Genomic DNA, 18,756 nt, shown 5'->3' with positions numbered 1-18,756 from the left:
AAACATTAGTCATGTTGTGAAAGAAAAATCAGAACACAAGGGAAAAACCTCAATAAAGAAAAAACAACAACCAAAAAGTAGAAACAGTATGGTTCAATCTACATTCAGTATCCACAGTTCTTTTTTTATGGGTATGGAGAACATTTTCTATCATAAGTTCTTTGGAATTGTTTTGGATCATTGTATTGCTGAGAAGAGCTAAGTCTATCACAGTTGATCATCACACAATGTTGCTGTTACTGTGTACAATGTTCTCCTGGTTCTGCTCACTTCACTCAGCATCAGTTCACTTAAGTCTTTCCAAGTTTTTCTAAAATCTGCCTGCTCATTATTTCTTTTCTTTTCTTTTTTCTTTTTTTTGGTGGGGCTATGGGGGTTAAGTGACTTGCCCAGGGTCACACAGCTAGTAAGTGTCAAGTGTCTGAGGCCGGATTTGAACTCAGGTCCTCCTGAATCCAGGGCCGGTGCTTTATCCACTGCGCCACCTAGTTGCCCCTCATTATTTCTTATAGCACAATAGTATTACACTACATTCATAAACCACAACTTGTTCAGCCATTCCCCATCGATGGTCATTCCCTTGATTTCCAATTCTTTGCTACCACAAAGAGAGCTGCTATAAATATTTTTGTACATGTGGTTCCTTTTCCCTTTTCTATGATCTCTTTGGGATACAGACCTAGTAGTGGTATTACTGGGTCAAAGGGTGTGCAGTCCCTTAGCCCTTTGGGCATAGTTCCAAATTGCTCTCCAGAATGGTTGGATCACCTCACAATTCCACCAACAATGCATTAGTGTTCCATTTTTTCCACAACTTCTCCAACATTTATTATTTTCCTTTTTTGTCATATTATCCAATCTGATAGGTGTGAGGTGGTACCTCAGAGTTGTTTTAATTTGCATTTCTCTAATCAATAGTGATTTAGAGCATTTTTTCATATGGCAATAGGTAGTTTTGATTTCTTCATCTGAAAACTGCCTGTTCATATCCTTTGACCATTTCTCAATTGGCGAATGACTTGCATTTTTATAAATTTGATTTAGTTTCCTATATATTTTAGAAATCAGACCTTTATCAGAAACATTGGCTATAAAAATTGTTTCCCATCTTTCTGCTTCCCTTCTGTTTTTATAAAAACATTTCAATTTAATGTAATCAAAATTATCCATTTTGCATTTCATAATATCCTCATCTCTTGTTTGGTCATAAATTGTTCTCCTCTCCATAGATCTGAGAGGTAAACCATTCCTTCCTCTCCTAATTTCCTATGGTATCACCCTTTATGTCTAAATCCTGTACCCATTTTGACCTTATTTTGGTACATAGTGTAAGATGTTGGCTACAACCTCATTATCGAGGTAGCCCCAAGACAGTGAGAGAAATGATTATTTCTTATATTTATAACCAATTATTAAATTAAGATTAAGGTTTTCCCTTCCTATTTCCTCAGTCAGAAACCAGCCTCTGTATGTTATTCACCCAGCCTCTGAAACACTTTGCTGATATATGAGATTGCCCAAATCCTTAGGGTACTAGCTTTTCTATTTGGGTGGGACCCCACCCAATTAGACCTTACAAACAGAATCCAGTCTAGGTGAGATCTTGTCCTTAGGAAATAAGCCCTTGTCCTTGGGACCTTCCATTAGAATTCAGAGGGACCCCGATTATGAAGGGGAAAACCAGTCAGAGTAGTCTGAGTAGAGATAGATTCTTTTGTCCAGATTGCTGTAGGCGGGATGTAGTCTCAGCATGAGGATCTGAAGACCTACCTCCTCATTAATATGTCTACCCTCTCATTGATTGTTGACCAATCAAAGTTGATTTCCACCCTCAGGTATACCCCCTTTTTCAAAGGATTTTCAAGCATTCAATGTTCTCCATGGGTGGGTTTGGCTTCTGAGAGTGCCATTGACCTCATTTTATTATTTGCTAGTCATAATTAATAAAATTGATTATTAATTACCCAGAAATTATGTCTCTCAGACTTTTCATTAATGACATTCTTATACATTTGTATAAGTAGAGAAATGCACCAAGTCGGAAATAGAATAACCTAGTGAGGTAGAAAGAGTACTGTATCTGGAGTTAGAGGACCTCAATTGAAAGCCTGGTTCTACTACTTAATAGTTGTTGGACCCTGAGAAAGTCACTTTGCTTCTATGGAACTCATTTATCAAAGGAATAGCTTGGATTGATAACTTTAAGACCTCTTCAGTTTTAAAACCTTTTAAATCTATGATCTGCTCCAAAAGAAAAGGCGGTTCTTGATCATACTTTTAAAAATTATTTTTAAATTAAATTTTTTTTTTTTGCAGGGCAGTGGGGGTTAAGTGACTTGTCCAGGGTAACACAGCTAGTAAGTGTCAATCAAGTATCTGAGGCCGGACTTGAACTCAGGTCCTCCTAAATCCAGAGCTGGTGTTTTATCCACTGAACCACCTAGCTGCCCCCTGGTTCTTGGTCATACTTATGCTCTTACTGTATGTCTGGGGTATAGAGAGGTAAAATCAGTACCAAATAAGAATTCGATTCAGCAAATATTTATTGAGCATCTATTCCAAGATACTCTTCTAGGGCAGAAAATACAAAGACAAATATAAGACAGTTCTTGCCCTCCAAAAGCCTTCTATTAAGAGGATATGTTGGGGGCAGCTAGATGGTGCAGTGGCTAAAGCACCGGCCCTGAATTCAGGAGTACCTGAGTTCAAATCCAGCCTCAGACACTTGACACTTACTAGCTGTGTGACCTCGGGCAAGTCACTTAACCCCCATTGCCTACAAAAAAAAAAAAAAAGAGGATATGCTACATATACAGATAAGTAAATAAAAAGATAATTTGAGAAGGGAGATATCACAAAGGATAGGAGAAGATAAAGGCACCCAAGCATAACCTTAAGGGAAGATAAGGATGCTGACAGGTAGAGAGTACATCTTACTGTGGCAGATTGTTTACATGAACACACAATAGACAAGAGATGGAATGTCAAATTCAGGTAACAGCAGTCCAGTTGGCTGGAACATGAATGGAAGAAAAAAACTAGAATGGAATTAGATTGTTGAGGGCTTTAAATAGTGTAAAGAAAATTTTAAGGAACATGTACTGGAGAGAGCCAATTTTTGTTGTGAGCAATTAGGACTTGATTTATTATTTTGTAAATTATCTAGACTTAAGAAAGTGATGAAGAAGGTGTTAATAAATGCAGATTAAACTTAAAAAAAAGAAAAGTTTACTTTATCCCAGAGGCCATAAGAAGCTATGTGTGAACAGTATTGTAGCATCGTCAGGCCTGTCCCTTAGGAAGATTATTACGGCTGATGCGTGGAAGATGGAGTGGAGAGGAGACTAGAAGCAGGGCAAACAACTACAAGGGTGTTACAATAGCCTATGAGGGAGGAGACAAGAGTCTACCTAAATCAAGGTGATGGCTATGTGAATAGCAAGAAGGAAACAGAAGTAAGTGATGTCATGAAGTAGAATCAATAACACTTACAAACTGATTGTGGGGAGTAAGGGAATGGAAAGAGTCAAAGATGTGTCTGGGGTTATGAACCTGAGTGATTCGGAGGAGGATGTTATTAAGACAAAAAGGGAAATTTGAATGAGGGGAGAGAAGATAATGAGTTCCATTTGGATATGTTGAGTTTGAGGTAGAGATAACCTAGATAAAACTACCCAGAGGGCAAAGTGACTACACTGTGCAAGACTGTATTCCAAGAGAGAGATTAGGGCTGGATATATAATTTGGGGAGTCATTACTATACAGAACATGTAAACCCATAGGATCTAATGATATTATCATGAGAGAAGGGAGGGAATTGCACCACAATTGGAGGGCAGGAAGTAGATGATGCTTCCAGAAGAGACTAAGAAGGAGTGATCAGCGGATATGAGGAGACAAGGGAAGAACAGTGGTATGAAGACCTAGAGAAGGAGAGTAGGGAGGAAAAGGAGTTGGTCTACAATATCAAAAGCTAAAGAGAGATCAAGAAGACCAGAAAGGACAGAAACCAGACTCCAAGAAAATAAGAAGTGAGGGCTGAGCAAGTGGAGACAATGAATGTTGATAACTACTATTAGTACTCTTTCTAGAAGTTTGGCAGGGGCCGGGGTGGGAGGGCAGTGTATCTTGAGAGCATGATAAAGTCAATTAAGTTTTTAAGGATAGTAGCTACCTGGATGTGTTTTCAGGTATCAAGAAAGGAACCAGTAGGTAGGAAAAGGTTAAAGATGAGAAAGGAAAAGGAATTATCAGCTCCTGGAAGAGAGAGGGAGGGATGGAACAAAAGGCACCAGTAAAAGGGGTAGCCTTAACAAGGAGAGGGGACACCCCTTTATCAGTTACTGGAACAAAAAAGGTGAGTGATAATATAGAAGAACTTTGATTGAGCAGTATTGGAGATGAGAATGCTCATGAAATATGGCTTCAATTTTCTCCTTGTAATGAGATGTAAATAGCAGGCTCCCTGCTATGCTCTGGCTAGAATACATCATGGAATGGTGAACCCGAACCCTGGCCACTTCAAGAGAAACATATGGCTTAACACTGAAGAGCCTGTCAGTTTGGGACAATGAACCCAACCCTGAGTTGTTCCTTGGTCTTCACACCTCATGACAGCTGAAGGAGAGAAAGTGGTGTCAAGGTTCTATTAAGAACGATTGGCTTTTTTTTTTTTTGCAGGCAATGGGGGTTAAGTGACTTGCCCAGGGTCACACAGATAGTAAGTGTCAAGTGTCTGAGGCTGGATTTGAACTCAGGAACTCCTGAATCCAGGGCCGGTGCTTTATCCACTGCACCACCTAGCCGCCCCCAGGATATTGTTTTCAAAGAGAGCCATTTCATATTTCTAGATTGTATAAGTGGAATAATTTTGGGATGATGGTGAAAGCTAAGGCATGACCACCTCCTGCGTGTGGCTGAAGTGAACTGAAGATGCAGGTAATGGGAATCAGGAAATTTTAAGAACTCAGAGGCAGCAGGTATGAAGGTAGGGTAGGGGTAAAGAAGAACATTTGGAGATGGATATTAGAGTCCCCGAGGGAGTAATGAGAGTATCAGATAGTAATGAGTCTCAGCTAAGTGATATAGATGGATGGGATGAACATCAAAGGAAGAGCTGTTCCTGAATGACAATACAGAAGGAAAGCAGAAGTGACAGTGGGGAGTAAGGAGGATGGATGTAACTCTTTCTCTTGATCCAGTGTCCCCAGATAACATAAGAGAAGAAACAACTAAGGTAAGTGGGGTGGGGAGGTTATCTAAGGATATAGTGTCTTTCAGAGAGAGCCAGGTTTCCCTTAGTTCAAGGAAATAGAGTATGAGAGGAAAGATCTAGGATAAAGGGGAGTTTGTTAATGATACAATGAGGCTTCCAGAGGGCGTAGATGAAGAGGAGAGCAGGGGAGCATAGGAAGTGGCAAGGGGCAGGGCTGTGTACAGGCATGAGTTCATGAACAGAGAATTAAAGAAAAGGGGTTTTCACTTGAGCATCTGAGACAGTATGGGAGCAGCAGATGGGAACTTGCTAGACGTAGGACGAGGAAGTACCAGCTGAGTGTGGTCGCCAACCTTCTGGGTCCCGTGATAAGTTAGAGTTGGGGCCAAATACAGGAGTGTTGATGGGCTTAATCCAGCCTCCCAAAGTTCTGACCTTTTATGGTTACTTGGGTCTCCACCGCTGCTCTGCACTAATGTGCCAAGATACCGGGTCAGGTCAATCATTTGGCTCCGTCTTGACTCACACAATCTGTTATGTGTGCACTGAGCTCAGGTACTCTGTGCTGAAGAGAATCAGTGAGGCTAGGCTGTAGTCAGAGGAGACTTGGGGGCTTGAGAGATATCAGCACCGTGAGGAGCCAGAGCAGAGGCAGGAACTGCTGGGATAGGGAGAAAGGCTCCATCCTCACTACTGCTGCTGTCAAGAGAAAGAAAGACCAAGGACACAGGGAAAAAAGAAGACACAGGTAAAAACAGAGAAGATATAGAAACACAGAAAAAAAATGGAGAAAGAAGCACAAATAGAAAACAAGATAGGCAGGGACAGAGAGAGAAAGAAAGCACATTAGATAAAGGAACAGAATGTGAGATAGAGCAAGGTAGACAAAGATACAAAAAGAGAGAGATGCAGAGAAGAAAATAGAGAGACCAGGGTGGAGAGCAAAACAGAAGAAAGAAAAAGAGAGACATGGAGAGAATGAGAGAACAAGTGAGACAGAAACAGGGATGGGAACATACAGAGTTAGATGGAAAGGAAAGAGACATATTAACAAAAAGAGAAATAGAGAAAAGATGGAGTAAGACATAAAGAGGGAGAGATTGACAAAATGAGACACACAGAGAGAGACAGAGACAGAGATGGAGAGAGACAGAGATAAAGAAGCAAAATGAGTTGGAGAAAAAGACCCATAGAAAAGAAAGAAAGAGATAGTTTGAGAACAGGAAAGAGACAGATGCAGAGCCAGAGAGAGATTAAGAAAAGAAAAAGTGAGATAGTAGGTAGAGATGAAGAAACTGACACTCCCAACCTCCCTCCAAAGCTAAGGCATTTAAAATCTCCAGTTCCAGACCACTGCCTTCACAGGGGTCTGTCTTCCTTCAACTGAGGGCTGGGAGATATGTATGCAGGCCAACTGGTTCATGGGCCTAAGGAGGGAAACAGGAATACAGTGCTGTATTTGGAAGGAATCCACAACATCCAGAGACTACCAGCTCCTTCCTTCACCACTGATTCTAGTCTGGTTCTACCACTAGTTGATTCAATGTGTGACTTCAGGCAATTCCATCCTCACTTCACTGGGCTTCACCTTCCTAGTCTATCCTGAGCTGCATCTTCCTTCTCCTTGGCCTCTCCAGCCTACAAGAACACCCAAGATGAGGGAAAGAGGAGGTGCTCAGTAATGTCACTAATCTGGACCCAACCTTGCAATTCCATCATTCTTATGTGCTTTCTTTGGGAAGAGGCATTAAAAAAGAGGGAGCCAGGAAAGGTCACAGGAAAGAAGACCGCTATTCATAAGATAAAATTCACACTGCCTGGCACATAGTAGGCACTTAATAAATATTTGTTTTCTTCTTTCCTTCCTTCTTTTTTTTTGAGGGGCAATGAGGGTTAAGTGACTTGCTCAGGGTCACACAGCTAGTGTCAAGTGTCTGAGGCCAGATTTGAACTCAGGTCCTCCTGAATCCAGGGTTGGTGCTTTATCCACTGTGCCACCTAGCTGCCCCTTTCCTTCCTTCTAAAGACAATGTCTTTTCTATTCAAAGAATGGGATTATTGAGGGGCTGGGAAGTAAGTAGGGAGAAAAGAGGAACTAATTGCTAATTGTAGGTACACAGAAAAAAATATAATATCAGAGGGGAAAGAACCTGACAACATAGAACATTAGAACTGGAAAGATCCTAGAAGGTAGGATGTTACAGCTGGCAAGAAGATTCGAGAACTGAGACCAACCTTCCCATTTTATAGATGGAGAAACTGGGACCCAAAGAAGGGAAGTCTCAAGGTGACACAGCAAGTTAGTGGCAGAACAAGAACTCAAACTTCCTAAATTCCAGCTCGAGGCTCTTTCTGACACAGCACTTTCCTCCTCCTGCCCCTGGGAGTTTCCCTAGACTTGTTCATTCTAGGGTGGGCACTTAGTAGATTCCATTTCTTTCATCCCAAATGTAGAGAAACTGAGACTTAGAAGAACCTCTCCAAGATCCCACAAGAGAGAGACAGAGACTCAGTTAAAAGATAGAACTCAATACCCTTCAGTTGCCAACTGCCTACCCCTACCCGCAGGTTCCCCGGGGAACAGTTTTCCTCTCTGATGACCTAAGACCCTGGCTTGTCTTACCTGAATTACTTAGTTTGCAGCGTCCTGAAGTGCACTGCTTGTCTGGAAGAGAAGAAAACAGTGAAAATGGAGAGAATCCTAGACTCTCAGGATGGGGAGGAATCACTTACAATCAATCCCTTTGACTGGTAGTCATCTCACCTCCCCTTGCAGACCTGGAGTAAAGGGAAGGAAGCTCATCCATGCTCAGGCATCCCATAACACCCCCAGACAGCTTTGTTAGGAAGCATTTCTTTGCATCGATCCTAAACCTGGCCTTTATCAGTTTCCACCCCATTGTTTCTAGTTCTACCCTCTCTGGCCAAGCAGGACAGCTACAAGATAGGCAGCTGATGGATAGAGGACTGGGCCTGAAATTCAGGAAGACCTGAGTTCAAATGCAGTCTCAGACACTTACTAGCTATGTAACCCTGGGTAAGTCACTTAACCTCTGCCTGCCTCAGTTTCCCCAACTGTAAAGTAGGAATAATAGCACCTTGCTCCCATGGTGGTTGTGAGGATAAAATGAGATAATATTTACAAAGTGCTTTGCAAACTTTAAATTGATAATATAAATGTTCTTGAAAAGTGCTTTGTGCTACATCATGCTATTGCTCTTATTATCTGATCCTTCCTCCACATCATAGACCTTCAGATCTTTGAAGAAAGCTACCATGCTTATCCTAAGACTTCTCCTCCTCACTTCCTCCAAATGTCCCTCAGATGGCATCATCTCCGGTTTCTTCATAATACTGGTTGTCCTAGGCTAAATGCTCTGTCATGGCCCTAGCGTTGTTGTTTTTGTTGTTTGTCCTTCATTCTCGAAGAGTACCATGACATCAGGGTGATGTCATGACTTGAAGTCAATTGGATTTAAGTGAGGGAGGTCGCCAGCCTCACTCTCTCCTCCAGAGCCATCTGGTCCAGTGGCAAAACATACATTAGGACAACTGGAAATGGCCCTGGATGTTTAAGGCAATTGGGGTTAAGTGACTTGCCCAGCGTCACACACCTAGTAAGTGTCCGAGATGAGATTTGAATTTAAGTCCTCCTGACTCCAGGGTCAGTGCTCTATCCACTGTACCACATAGCTGCCTTTGCCTAGTGTCAGTGAGGTCACTAGGTAAGCACCACAGTGCACAGAGCACTGGACCTGGAGTCAGGGAGACCTAAGTTCAAATACAACCTGAATAGCTGTGTGACCTTGGACAAATTACTTAATCTCTGTCTGCCTTAGTTTCCTTAACTGTAAAATGGAGATAATAATAGCACCTACCTCCCAAGGTTGTTAAGATCAAATGAATTGGGGCAGCTAGGTAGTGCAGTGGATAGAACACCGGCCCTGGATTCAGGAGGACCTGAGTTCAAATCTGGCCTCAGACACTTTACACTTACTAGCTGCGTGACCCTAGGCAAGTCACTTAACTCCAATTGCCTCACCAAAAAAAAAAAAAAAAAAGATCAAATGAGTTATTTCTAAAGTGCTTAGCATGGTGCCTGGAACAGAGTAGGTACTTAACTAAATTCCTTTGTTCCTTCATTCCTTCCTTCTCGTAGGGCTCTGGGCAAGTCACTTAACATCTCTCAGCCTCAATTTCCTCATCTATAAAATAGAGATAACAATGGTACCTACATCCCAGGGTTGTTGAGGATAAAATGAGTTTATTTGTAATGTGCTTTGCAAATCTTAAAATGCTATATGTAAGTGCTAGCTATTATTATCATCATGTCTTTCTGAAAACATTGTGGCCAGAACTATCTCCTAGATGTGATCTGACCAGGGCAGAGGATGGTGTGGCTTTTACTTCCTGTTTTTTGGACAGCAATACCTCTCTTTGCTCAATCTAAGATTGCATTAACTTCTTTAGCTAATACACCACACTGACGATTCATGTTGTTGTTGTTCAGTTGGTGTTGAGTCTTTGTGACCCTGTAGACCCTACTGTCCATGGGGTTTTCTTGGCAAGGATACAGGATTGATATTCCATCTCCTTTTCCAGTGGATTAAACAGAGGTTAAGTGACTTGCCCAGGGTCACACAGCTAATAGGTATCTGAGGCCAGGTTTGAACTAGGGTCTTCCTGACTCCAGGTCCAGCACTTTATCCACTGAGTCACCTAGCTGCCTACTTGACTCCTAGCCATCTTTTAATTCACTAGATATTTTTCACTAGATTCTTGTCCCATCATTACCTCTGAGTGGCTTATTTTATTTTTAACTCAAGTGTAGCAGTTTCACTGGAGGAAACTTCTGGGTTTTAAGGGTACCTGGAGAATATCAGGACAAGTCCCTGCTAAGTAGATAATTTCCAGGGGAAGGGAGTAGGGCATCATGGGACCTGAGACTTTGGGCAGAAGTCCAGACCAGTATAGGAGAAGTGACCCAGATTGGAGAAAGTCATCAATATACATTATGTAAACCTGGTGTGAGAAAATAATAATTAATAATGGATTTCTAGGAGAAATCCAGACATTAGTTTTTGTTGCTCTCTCCCCCTCACACCAGAAACCCACCTGGGCACCTTAAACAAAAGGAATGCAGATTGACTCTTCTGATTAGCTAGGGGAAGAAGCACACCTTGATAGAATTTAATCTAGACCACCTCACAAGTCCTGTCAATCGGTGGAGCTGAATGATGCTAACCAATTAGCTGGATCAATGTGTGATGACTCACCTCGACCAAAAAGATTGGGCCACTAGGGGTTTGCTCTCTCCTTCTGGGGACTCTCTTACTCTCCGCGGGCCCTCTCCTTGCCCTGTTGGCTCAATAAGCTAGGTATGTAATTGTTTAGGCCTGTAAGCCCATGACTAGTGGGGAAGTCAGGGAGACATGCGGTCAATACTTTAATAATATGTGATATCAATTAATAATAAATATTTACTGCCAAAACTGGTGCAATAGCCATTAATATGTAATTTAGGGGGGGTGGCCAGGTGGCACAGTGGATAGAGCACCGGCCCTGGATTCAGGAGGACCTGAGTTCAGTACGGCCTCAGACACTTGACACTTGTTGGCTGTGTGACCCTGGGCAGGTCACTTAACCCCCATTGCCCTGAGAGAAAAAAAAATGTAATTTAGTAATATTTTAGAAAACCCAGCCTAGTCCCCCAATAATTTTTATTTGTTTGTTTGGGGGGTTTTTTGGTGAGGCAGTTGGGGTTAAGTGACTTGCCCAGGGTCACACAGCTAGTAAGTGTTAAGTGTCTGAGGCTGGATTTGAACTAAGGTCCTTCTGAATCCAGGGCCAGTGCTCTATCCACTGTGCCACCTAGCTGACCCAATCCCCAAATAATTTAAATAATAGACTGGTCTGGTCAAGACAGAGGCCATGCCTCCCTTTCAAGCCAAGGGCTCCCTAAGGCAGAGGTAGTTTCCTCTCTCAGCCTTGGGGCTCCTGGAGGGTGGGGGCTGTGTTACCTTTGATATACTCGCAGTTAAAGGTGCTGGTCTTGTCCTTGGCTTTGAGGTAGATCCGGACTGGACCTTGAGCTGGCACTGAGGCATTGACCACAAGGAAGGTCTCATAGGGAGGAATCAGCACCTCCTCCTCCCCAGGGAAGAAGGAATAGCCCTTAATAACAACCCCATGGCAAGTCCAGATGCCAAAGAAAGTATCTTCTCCAAACTGGTGGGCAGCAGCATTCATGAGGGAAGCTGAGGCAAAGGCCCCCAGGCGAACGGTGGCCCCTGGCCCCGCTGGCCGGAAGCGGACCCCATGTATGCCCCGATAGACCTGATGGCACCTGGGCTGCTGCCCTGTGCCCAGCAGTCTCAGGGCCTCTGTGAGCAGGAAGTGAAGGGTCTTAAAAGGAAAATATCGGAGGTAATAGGCCCGAGATTTGCCGGCCTCTCTCACCGCCGCATTGAACTCTCGGTGCAGGGGGCTATTTGCTGTGTAGGCCAGGAGGGCCACAGCGTGTTCATCCCTAAAGCCCGGGGGTGGCAGTCGTCGAGAAGTAGGGGTCCCCTTCAGCTCCCCCTCCCGGCGCTCCTGCCAGCGGACAGCCGCTGAGTTCCAGGCCTCGGCATAGACTGGGCTTGCATCAAACTCAGTACGGTTGAGGTCAGCTAGGACCGCTTCCATAGCAGCCACACAGCCCGTGTACCGGTCGTCAAAGGAGGCTGGTGCCATGTCCAGGGGGGACTCTCGAGAGAAGAGGTCACGGCGGGAGACCTGGTGGCTCCAGGCCTGCAAGGAAGAAGCCATCAGGATGCTTCAGCCCTAGTCCAATCTTCACCTCAGTGGCCCCAGAGTCATAGCCTGTCTCCAGGATGGCTAAGGACAAAAAGCACAACTCGGAGGGATTAGGGGTTGGGAGCATCTGACCAGAAGCTCTCAGGGGTCTTGTCTCCTTTTCATTCCAAGGATTCTCTGAGGACAGAGACCACGCCCCTCCCCTCAGAATGGGGCCCACCTGAGGACAGGGGCCATGCTTTCTCCTTCCTCTAGCTCAGCTGGGGACGGAGGCATGCACGTACCTTTGGGGTTTCCACGAGAACAAAGGCTGCCAGTAACACGGACGTGACCCTGTGGGCCTGCATTGTCTGTCAGTCTGTTCCTCTGAGAGCCAAGGTCAGAGCGAAGAAGACCTGGGGGGAAAGAAGAAGCTGGATCGGGGCAGCTAGATGGCGCAGTGGATAGAGCACTGGCCCTGGAGTCAGGAGTACCTGAGTTCAAATCCAGCCTCAGACACTTAACACTTACTAGCTGTGTGACCCTGGGCAAGTCACTTAACCCCAATTGCCTCACCAAAAAAAAAAAAAAAAGAAGAAGAAGAAGCTGGATCTAAAGTCATATTTTCCCTCCTCATAGAGCTGGAAAGGAACGACTTTATCATCTAGTCCCACCTTCTTTGTTTTACAGATGACGAAGCTGAGGCCCAGGGAGTTTAAATGATTTGACCAAGATCATGCAGGTGCTGAATAAGAGAGCCAGGATCCCAAACCACATCCTCTGACTCCCGGCCTTCACCTTGTCCATTGTACCTCACTGTCCTTCAGTTTAATTCGATTCAACCAACACTAACAAGCCTCAGATCCAAGAAGATCTGGGTTCGAACCCTCAATCTGAAATAAACAATTCCTGGGGCTCAAGGCCAGACTCTTGGATGATAAATGGCAGAGAATGTGCCAACCTGAACTGATGAAAGGAATTTCCTTGTATAAGGAGTTCCTTATGTCAAGGAAATCACACTGTCCCAGTCCCTACCATCCTCAGAGTCCTTGTGCTTAATGATGGAGATGCAGAGGTAGGGAAAAAACAACAACAAGAAAACTCTGTCCCTGACTTGAAGAAGCTTCTAGTATGATAAGGGCAGGGTTGGAGAATGAGAAGGGGGAGACAAAGTACTCTGAACAAATGTAAAGGGGAGGGGTCAGGTTCACCTCAGGGAGGGCTTGTGGTGCTTAAGCTGGGTCCTGAAGGCACAGAGGACCAGAAGTAAGAGATAAAGGAGGGCAGATTTGGAAAGGTGACATCGAGCAACAGCTAATGGTTTAATCTGGTTGGAATAGAGAGTGAAAGGAGGTAATGGGAAGTAAAGAATATAAAGTAAATCACAACCCGAATATAGAGATCTTTGAATGGCATGATGGGGAACTTGTATTTTATCCTACAGACAATGGGGAGCCAAGGAAGATTTCTGAGGAAGGGCATGACATGGTTACCCTACAGCTGGACCAGGAGCATTTAGAGGGCATAAAGTTAAGTTGCATCATGGATAGAGAGATGAACTTGGAGTCAGGAAGACCTGAGTGAAAATCCTGCTTCAGATACTTACTAGTTGTGTGACTCTGGGCAGATCACATACTGAGTTGCTGTAAGGATAAAATCAAATAATATATACATGTATATATATATATATGTATGTATATAAACACATACATACATATACATCTACATGTATATATATGTATATAATTTTGCAAACCTTAATGTGCTATATAAGTGCTACCTATTATTATTATTGTCATCAACATTGTAGTGAAGAAATACCCTGGTGGTCCTGAGTCCATCTTGGACTTAGCAAGAGTTGGGTGCTTAAATAAGGCTTTTGACTGGACTATGCTAACCTAAGGAGTAAAAGTGACATTCAAGGCAACCAAGTCTAGAAAATCAACTCATAGTTCAATTGTATCTGAAACTCTATTCCCCCACTGAGGGTGTTCTTGGCAAAGATACTGGAGTAGTTTGTCATTTCCTTCTCCATCTCATTTTACAGATGAAGAAACTGAGGCGAACAGTGACTTGCTCAGGATCACACAGCTAAGTGTCTAAGGCCAGATTTGAACTCTGGTCTTCCTGATTCTAGACCTGGCGCTCTATCCACTGTACCATCTAGCTGCCCTAGAAGATCAATTGCAGTAGACTAAATACATATTTGAAGAAATCCATGCTGGAGACAACAGTTTTGAAAGCATCCAAGGATCTTTTTTTTGGGGGGGGGGGCAATGATAGTTAAGTGACTTGACCAGGGTCACACAGATAGTGTCAAGTGTCTGAGCGCAGATTTGAACTCAGGTCCTCCTGAATCCAGGGCCAGTGCTTTATCCACTGTGACACCTAGCTGCCCTTGCATCCAAGGATCGTTTGACAAAAGATGGCAGGGAATGGAAGATGCTGAAAGAATGGAAAAAATCATGGAGGAGATTAATACCTTCCCCCCAGCCCCAGAAAAGGTAATTGAGAAAATATTAGTAGTAGCTTTTGATCAATGCTTCTACCATCTCATCTTTATAAACTCCTTATAAGAATGACCTACCAGAGGCATCCCTGATAAAAATATGATCAAAATGAAAATTCACAGATATTTTTCGATAGTAGAACTCATCCTTAGTCAAACACTTACCTAGGGGCAGCTAGGTGCTTCAGTGGATAGAGTGCGGGGCCCTAGAGACAAGAAGATCTGATTTTAAACCAGTCTCTGACACTTAGGAGCTGCGTGACCTTAGGCAAGTAATTTCATTTCCATCTTCCTCAGTTTCCTCATCTGTAAAATAGGGATGATCATGACTCCTACCCAATGGGTTGTTGTGAGGATCAAATGAGACAATAGTAAAGTACTCTTAGTATAGTACCTTGGCACCTAATAGGCACTATACAAAGACTAGCTATTAGCATTATCATCATCAAATAATTGACTGAAAAGTGAGTGAAATAAAGTTCTATGTTTGTTGTGTGTTGATTGTAAAAAAAAAAATTGAACATATAGAACAAACCCACCCTTAAAGGTTCTCCTCCAACAAGGAATCTTCCATACATATCTTAATTATTATATTATTAATTATAATATTAATTTCTGTGGAGAAAAGGTACAAATGGGTTGCAACCTGAACCAGTGGAGAGAATACTCAATTTGATGAGATTTTAGGTCTGATCTATTGAAATAAGAAAATACAGTATCATATAAACTATTCTATGTGTTCCTTACAACCCAGTGATATAAGAAATAATAATGAATCACTAATATCTTGTTTTGTTTTGTTTTGGTGAGGCAATTGGGGTTAAGTGACTTGCCCAGGGTCACACAGCTAGTAAGTATTAAGTGTCTGAGGTCAGATTTGAACTCAGGTCCTCCTGAATCCAGGGCTGGTGCTCTATCCACTGTGCCACCTAGCTGCCCCTGAATCACTAATATCTTAAGGTTTTAAAAAGTTCTTTCCTTGCACCTGTGAGGCAAGTGGGATTCTCTCCCACTTTACATATGAGGAAACTGAGGCTTAGAGAAGGGAGGTGACTTGCCCAAGATCACCTATCTAGTAGATTTCAGAGCTGGGACTCAAACTTAGGACTTTTGATATCAAACACTGGGTTCTGTTCTTTTCAGTTATAGACCAGGTGGAACCCAGACATAGGACACTCCATCTTTGACTCTATGCCTTTTTGATGGCTATTCCCTATTCCTGGAACATTCTCCCTCCTCATTTCTGGCTCCTACCTTCAAGTCCCAGCTAAAATCCCACCTTCTAAAGGAAGCCCCTTACTGCTTGTGCCTTCCCTCTGTTGATTATCTCCCATTTATCCGGTATTTAGCTTGTTTGTACATAGTTTGTATGTTGTCTCCTCCATTAGATTGTAAGCTCCTGGAGGGTAGGGATTGTCTTTTACCTCTTTTTGTTTCCCCAGGGTTTAGCACAGTGGCTGGCACATAGTAAGAGCTTAATAAATGTTGTATTGATTGATTGTTGTCTACCCTATTAGACTGTGATTTTCTTTCTTTCTTTTTTTTTTGAGGGGCAATTGGGGTTAAGTGACTTGCCCAGGGTCACACAGCTAGTAAGTGTTATGTGTCTGAGGTCGGATTTGAACTCAGGTCCTCCTGAATCCAGGGCCGGTGCTCTATCCACTGCACCATCTAGCTGCCCCGACTGTGATTTTCTTGAGATCAGGGATTATATCTTTTGCCTTTCTTTGTATCTACTGTGACTGACATAATACCTGACACATAGGAGGCACTTAATAACTATTTACTGATTGTTAACACCAAAACAGGGAATGATAAGCTGCATGAGTGAAGAAGTTTCAGATCATGGTCCAGGATGACTTCCTCTTTTTCCTACCCAAGAAAGATAGTAAGAAAGACACTAGGGGCGGCTAGGTAGCACAGTGGATAAAGCACCGGCCCTGGATTCAGGAGTACCTGAGTTCAAATCCGGGCTCAGACACTAAACACTTACTAGCTGTGTGACCCTGGGCAAGTCACTTAACCCCCATTGCCCCGCAAAAAAAAAAGAAAGAAAGAAAGAAAGAAAGACACTAGATCCTAGAGTTTTCCTCTGAAACATCAATGAACCTGACTCCAAAATCACATTATCTCATACTTGGATGGGCTCTCAGAGGATTTCTAGTTAAATCCATATTTGAACAAGAATCCTTTGTACAACCTTTCCAACAAGTGGCCAGCTAGCCTATGCTTAAAGCCCCCCAATGATGGGGAGTCCATTGTCTTCCAAAATGCCCCATTGCACTTTTGGATATTTCCAATTGTTAGCAAGCAAATTTAAACATGATGCTCCTGAGTGGGGTGTGCAAGGGAAGGGAGGGGAAAGAGGGATGCCTGCCAGTTGTCATGTTTCTTGGTAGGCATAGCTCTCAAAGTAGGAGGCCCCTAGACAAGGCCTAGCCCCAGCCCTGTGCTGCCCTCCTCCCTGGCCTGGAATTCATACCCTAGGGGAGAGAATAAAGGTTTGATTAACCTTGATCCATCCCCCCTCCTCTCACAACTAGGCTGGAGATACCTGGGAAGTGTCTCCTCTGTAACAGGACTTTCCAGCCTCATCCATCTCACCTTCTTCCTATCTTTCGGTTGTGTTAGAAAGAGCCCTAGGCCAAGAGTCTCGAGAAGTGGCTTTTGGTCTTGGCTCCACCACCAACTTACTGGTGACCTTTAACAAACCCCTTCCCCTTCCTTGCCCTTAGATTCCTCCTCTATATAATGAGAGGTTTGGGCTAGATAATCTCTAAGATCTAAGATACTGCTGACTCTTTTCTGTCTCCCTGTCTCTCTGTATCTCTGTCTCCCTATTTCTCTTTGTCTCTTTGTCTCTCTCAGTCTCTGGCTTTCTCTTTCTCTGTCTCTTTCTGTCTTTCTCTCATATCCCTCCACCCCTACCCTGTCAGACCTCAAGAACTTCTCTCTAGTGACTCTTCTAGCCTTCACCACCCTCCCTCCCAGTACAGAAATCTGTACCCCTTACCTGGGCCTCCTCCTGGGTGGAGGACAGGGGAGGGGAAGGCAGGTACTGGGCTCCAGGGCTCCAGGCCCAGAGGGAGTAAGAGTTTCTTTTATATATGAACCTCTCTTCCCTCTTTTCTCCTCTCCTTTCCCCCCTTCCTTACACATGCTTGGAAACTCAATCTCCCCTCTCCTCTGCCTTCTATTTCTGGATGGCCTCCTTCCTGCCCAGGTCCCAATTTGGCCCTGAGTCTGTCCCTCCCTGGGCATGTTTTCCTGGTTGCAGAATGGAGAGTTGGACATACAAGTGTCTGAGATAAAAATAAATTGGATAGGAGACTGAAAAAAAACAGGCAAAGGACTAAATAGATTTATCAGAGGTCTAAAAAGAAGTCAAGTAGAAGGTTGGAAAGAAATCTAGAAGGAAATCATCCTTTGGAATGAAAAATAAATTAGGCAGAAGACAGAAAAGAAATCAGAAAGACAAGTTAAAGAAAATCTAACAGAGGGTTTAAAAGACACCAGGCAGTGGGCCAAAAGAAAACAGGACTATAATTTATAACACTCTGCTCTATAGTTTGTAAACTCCATTCTTCCTTTTTTTTTTTTTTGAAAATGAGGATAACAATTGACTTTCTCTAATCCTGCAGTTCCTCTCCCATTCCCTGTGGTCTTTCAAAGGTCAGTGACAATGGCTCAGTTATCACATATTCCAGGTCTTTCATTACTGAGATTGTATTTCATTGAACCAGATGGCTTGAACTTATAAAAGGCAGCTAGGTGTTCTCTTACTATCTTCTAACCTATCTTCAGTATTATTACTTCTTAGTAGTCATATTTGTTTTGCCCCTTCCAGTCCAAGGACCATTCTTTTTTAGTCAGGAAGACCTAAGTTCAAATCCAGCCTCAGACACCTACTTCCTGTGTGACTCTGGACGAGTTACTTGTCACTTTTGTCTGCCTTAGTTCCTTAACTTTAAAATGGGAATGATAATAGCACCTCATAGGGTTGTTGGGAGGATTAAAGGAAATGGTATCTGTAAAGTGCTTAGCACATAGTAGGGCTTAACAAATTAATAAATGCTTATTTCTTTCCTTTCTCTTCCCCTTAGCAGAAAAAACAGAAGCAAAATAAGATTTTAGTAGGTATGCTTTCTCTTTCTTATCTGTTCTCTTCATTCTATCTACCCTGAGCAGCAAGCCCTATTTCTTCTTTGAGTCTTCCTTATATAGTTTTGGGAGGGAAATACCCTTTTCTTTAGCT

At 43.2% G+C, this 18,756-nt stretch overlaps 1 protein-coding gene across 3 annotated transcripts; it reads right to left on the bottom strand.

Annotated features, from left to right (window-relative positions):
- Window positions 1-1,217: 1,217 nt before the first annotated feature.
- On the bottom strand, window positions 1,218-17,644 carry ART1 (ADP-ribosyltransferase 1). 3 transcript variants are annotated; one of them, XM_043991346.1, is made up of 6 exons: window positions 17,515-17,562; window positions 14,667-14,707; window positions 12,298-12,408; window positions 11,236-12,007; window positions 7,839-7,880; window positions 1,218-5,914 (listed from the first exon to the last, which is right to left on the bottom strand). In XM_043991346.1, exons 3-6 carry the CDS (start codon window positions 12,358-12,360, stop codon window positions 5,811-5,813), a joined length of 981 nt encoding a protein of 326 aa, XP_043847281.1. In that variant the 5' UTR covers window positions 12,361-12,408; window positions 14,667-14,707; window positions 17,515-17,562; the 3' UTR covers window positions 1,218-5,810. The 3 variants fall into 3 exon arrangements, with proteins under 3 accessions (XP_043847281.1, XP_043847280.1, XP_043847282.1); XM_043991345.1 differs by lacking the exon at window positions 14,667-14,707 and having other exon boundaries at window positions 17,515-17,644; XM_043991347.1 differs by lacking the exon at window positions 14,667-14,707 and having other exon boundaries at window positions 1,218-5,911; window positions 17,515-17,644.
- Window positions 17,645-18,756: the final 1,112 nt, after the last annotated feature.

This window comes from Dromiciops gliroides, chromosome 3 (genome assembly GCF_019393635.1).
Source record: "Dromiciops gliroides isolate mDroGli1 chromosome 3, mDroGli1.pri, whole genome shotgun sequence".
NCBI lineage: Eukaryota > Metazoa > Chordata > Mammalia > Microbiotheria > Microbiotheriidae > Dromiciops > Dromiciops gliroides.
Note: the sequence above shows the minus strand (reverse complement) of the source record. Positions and strands in the feature narration are given on the sequence as shown.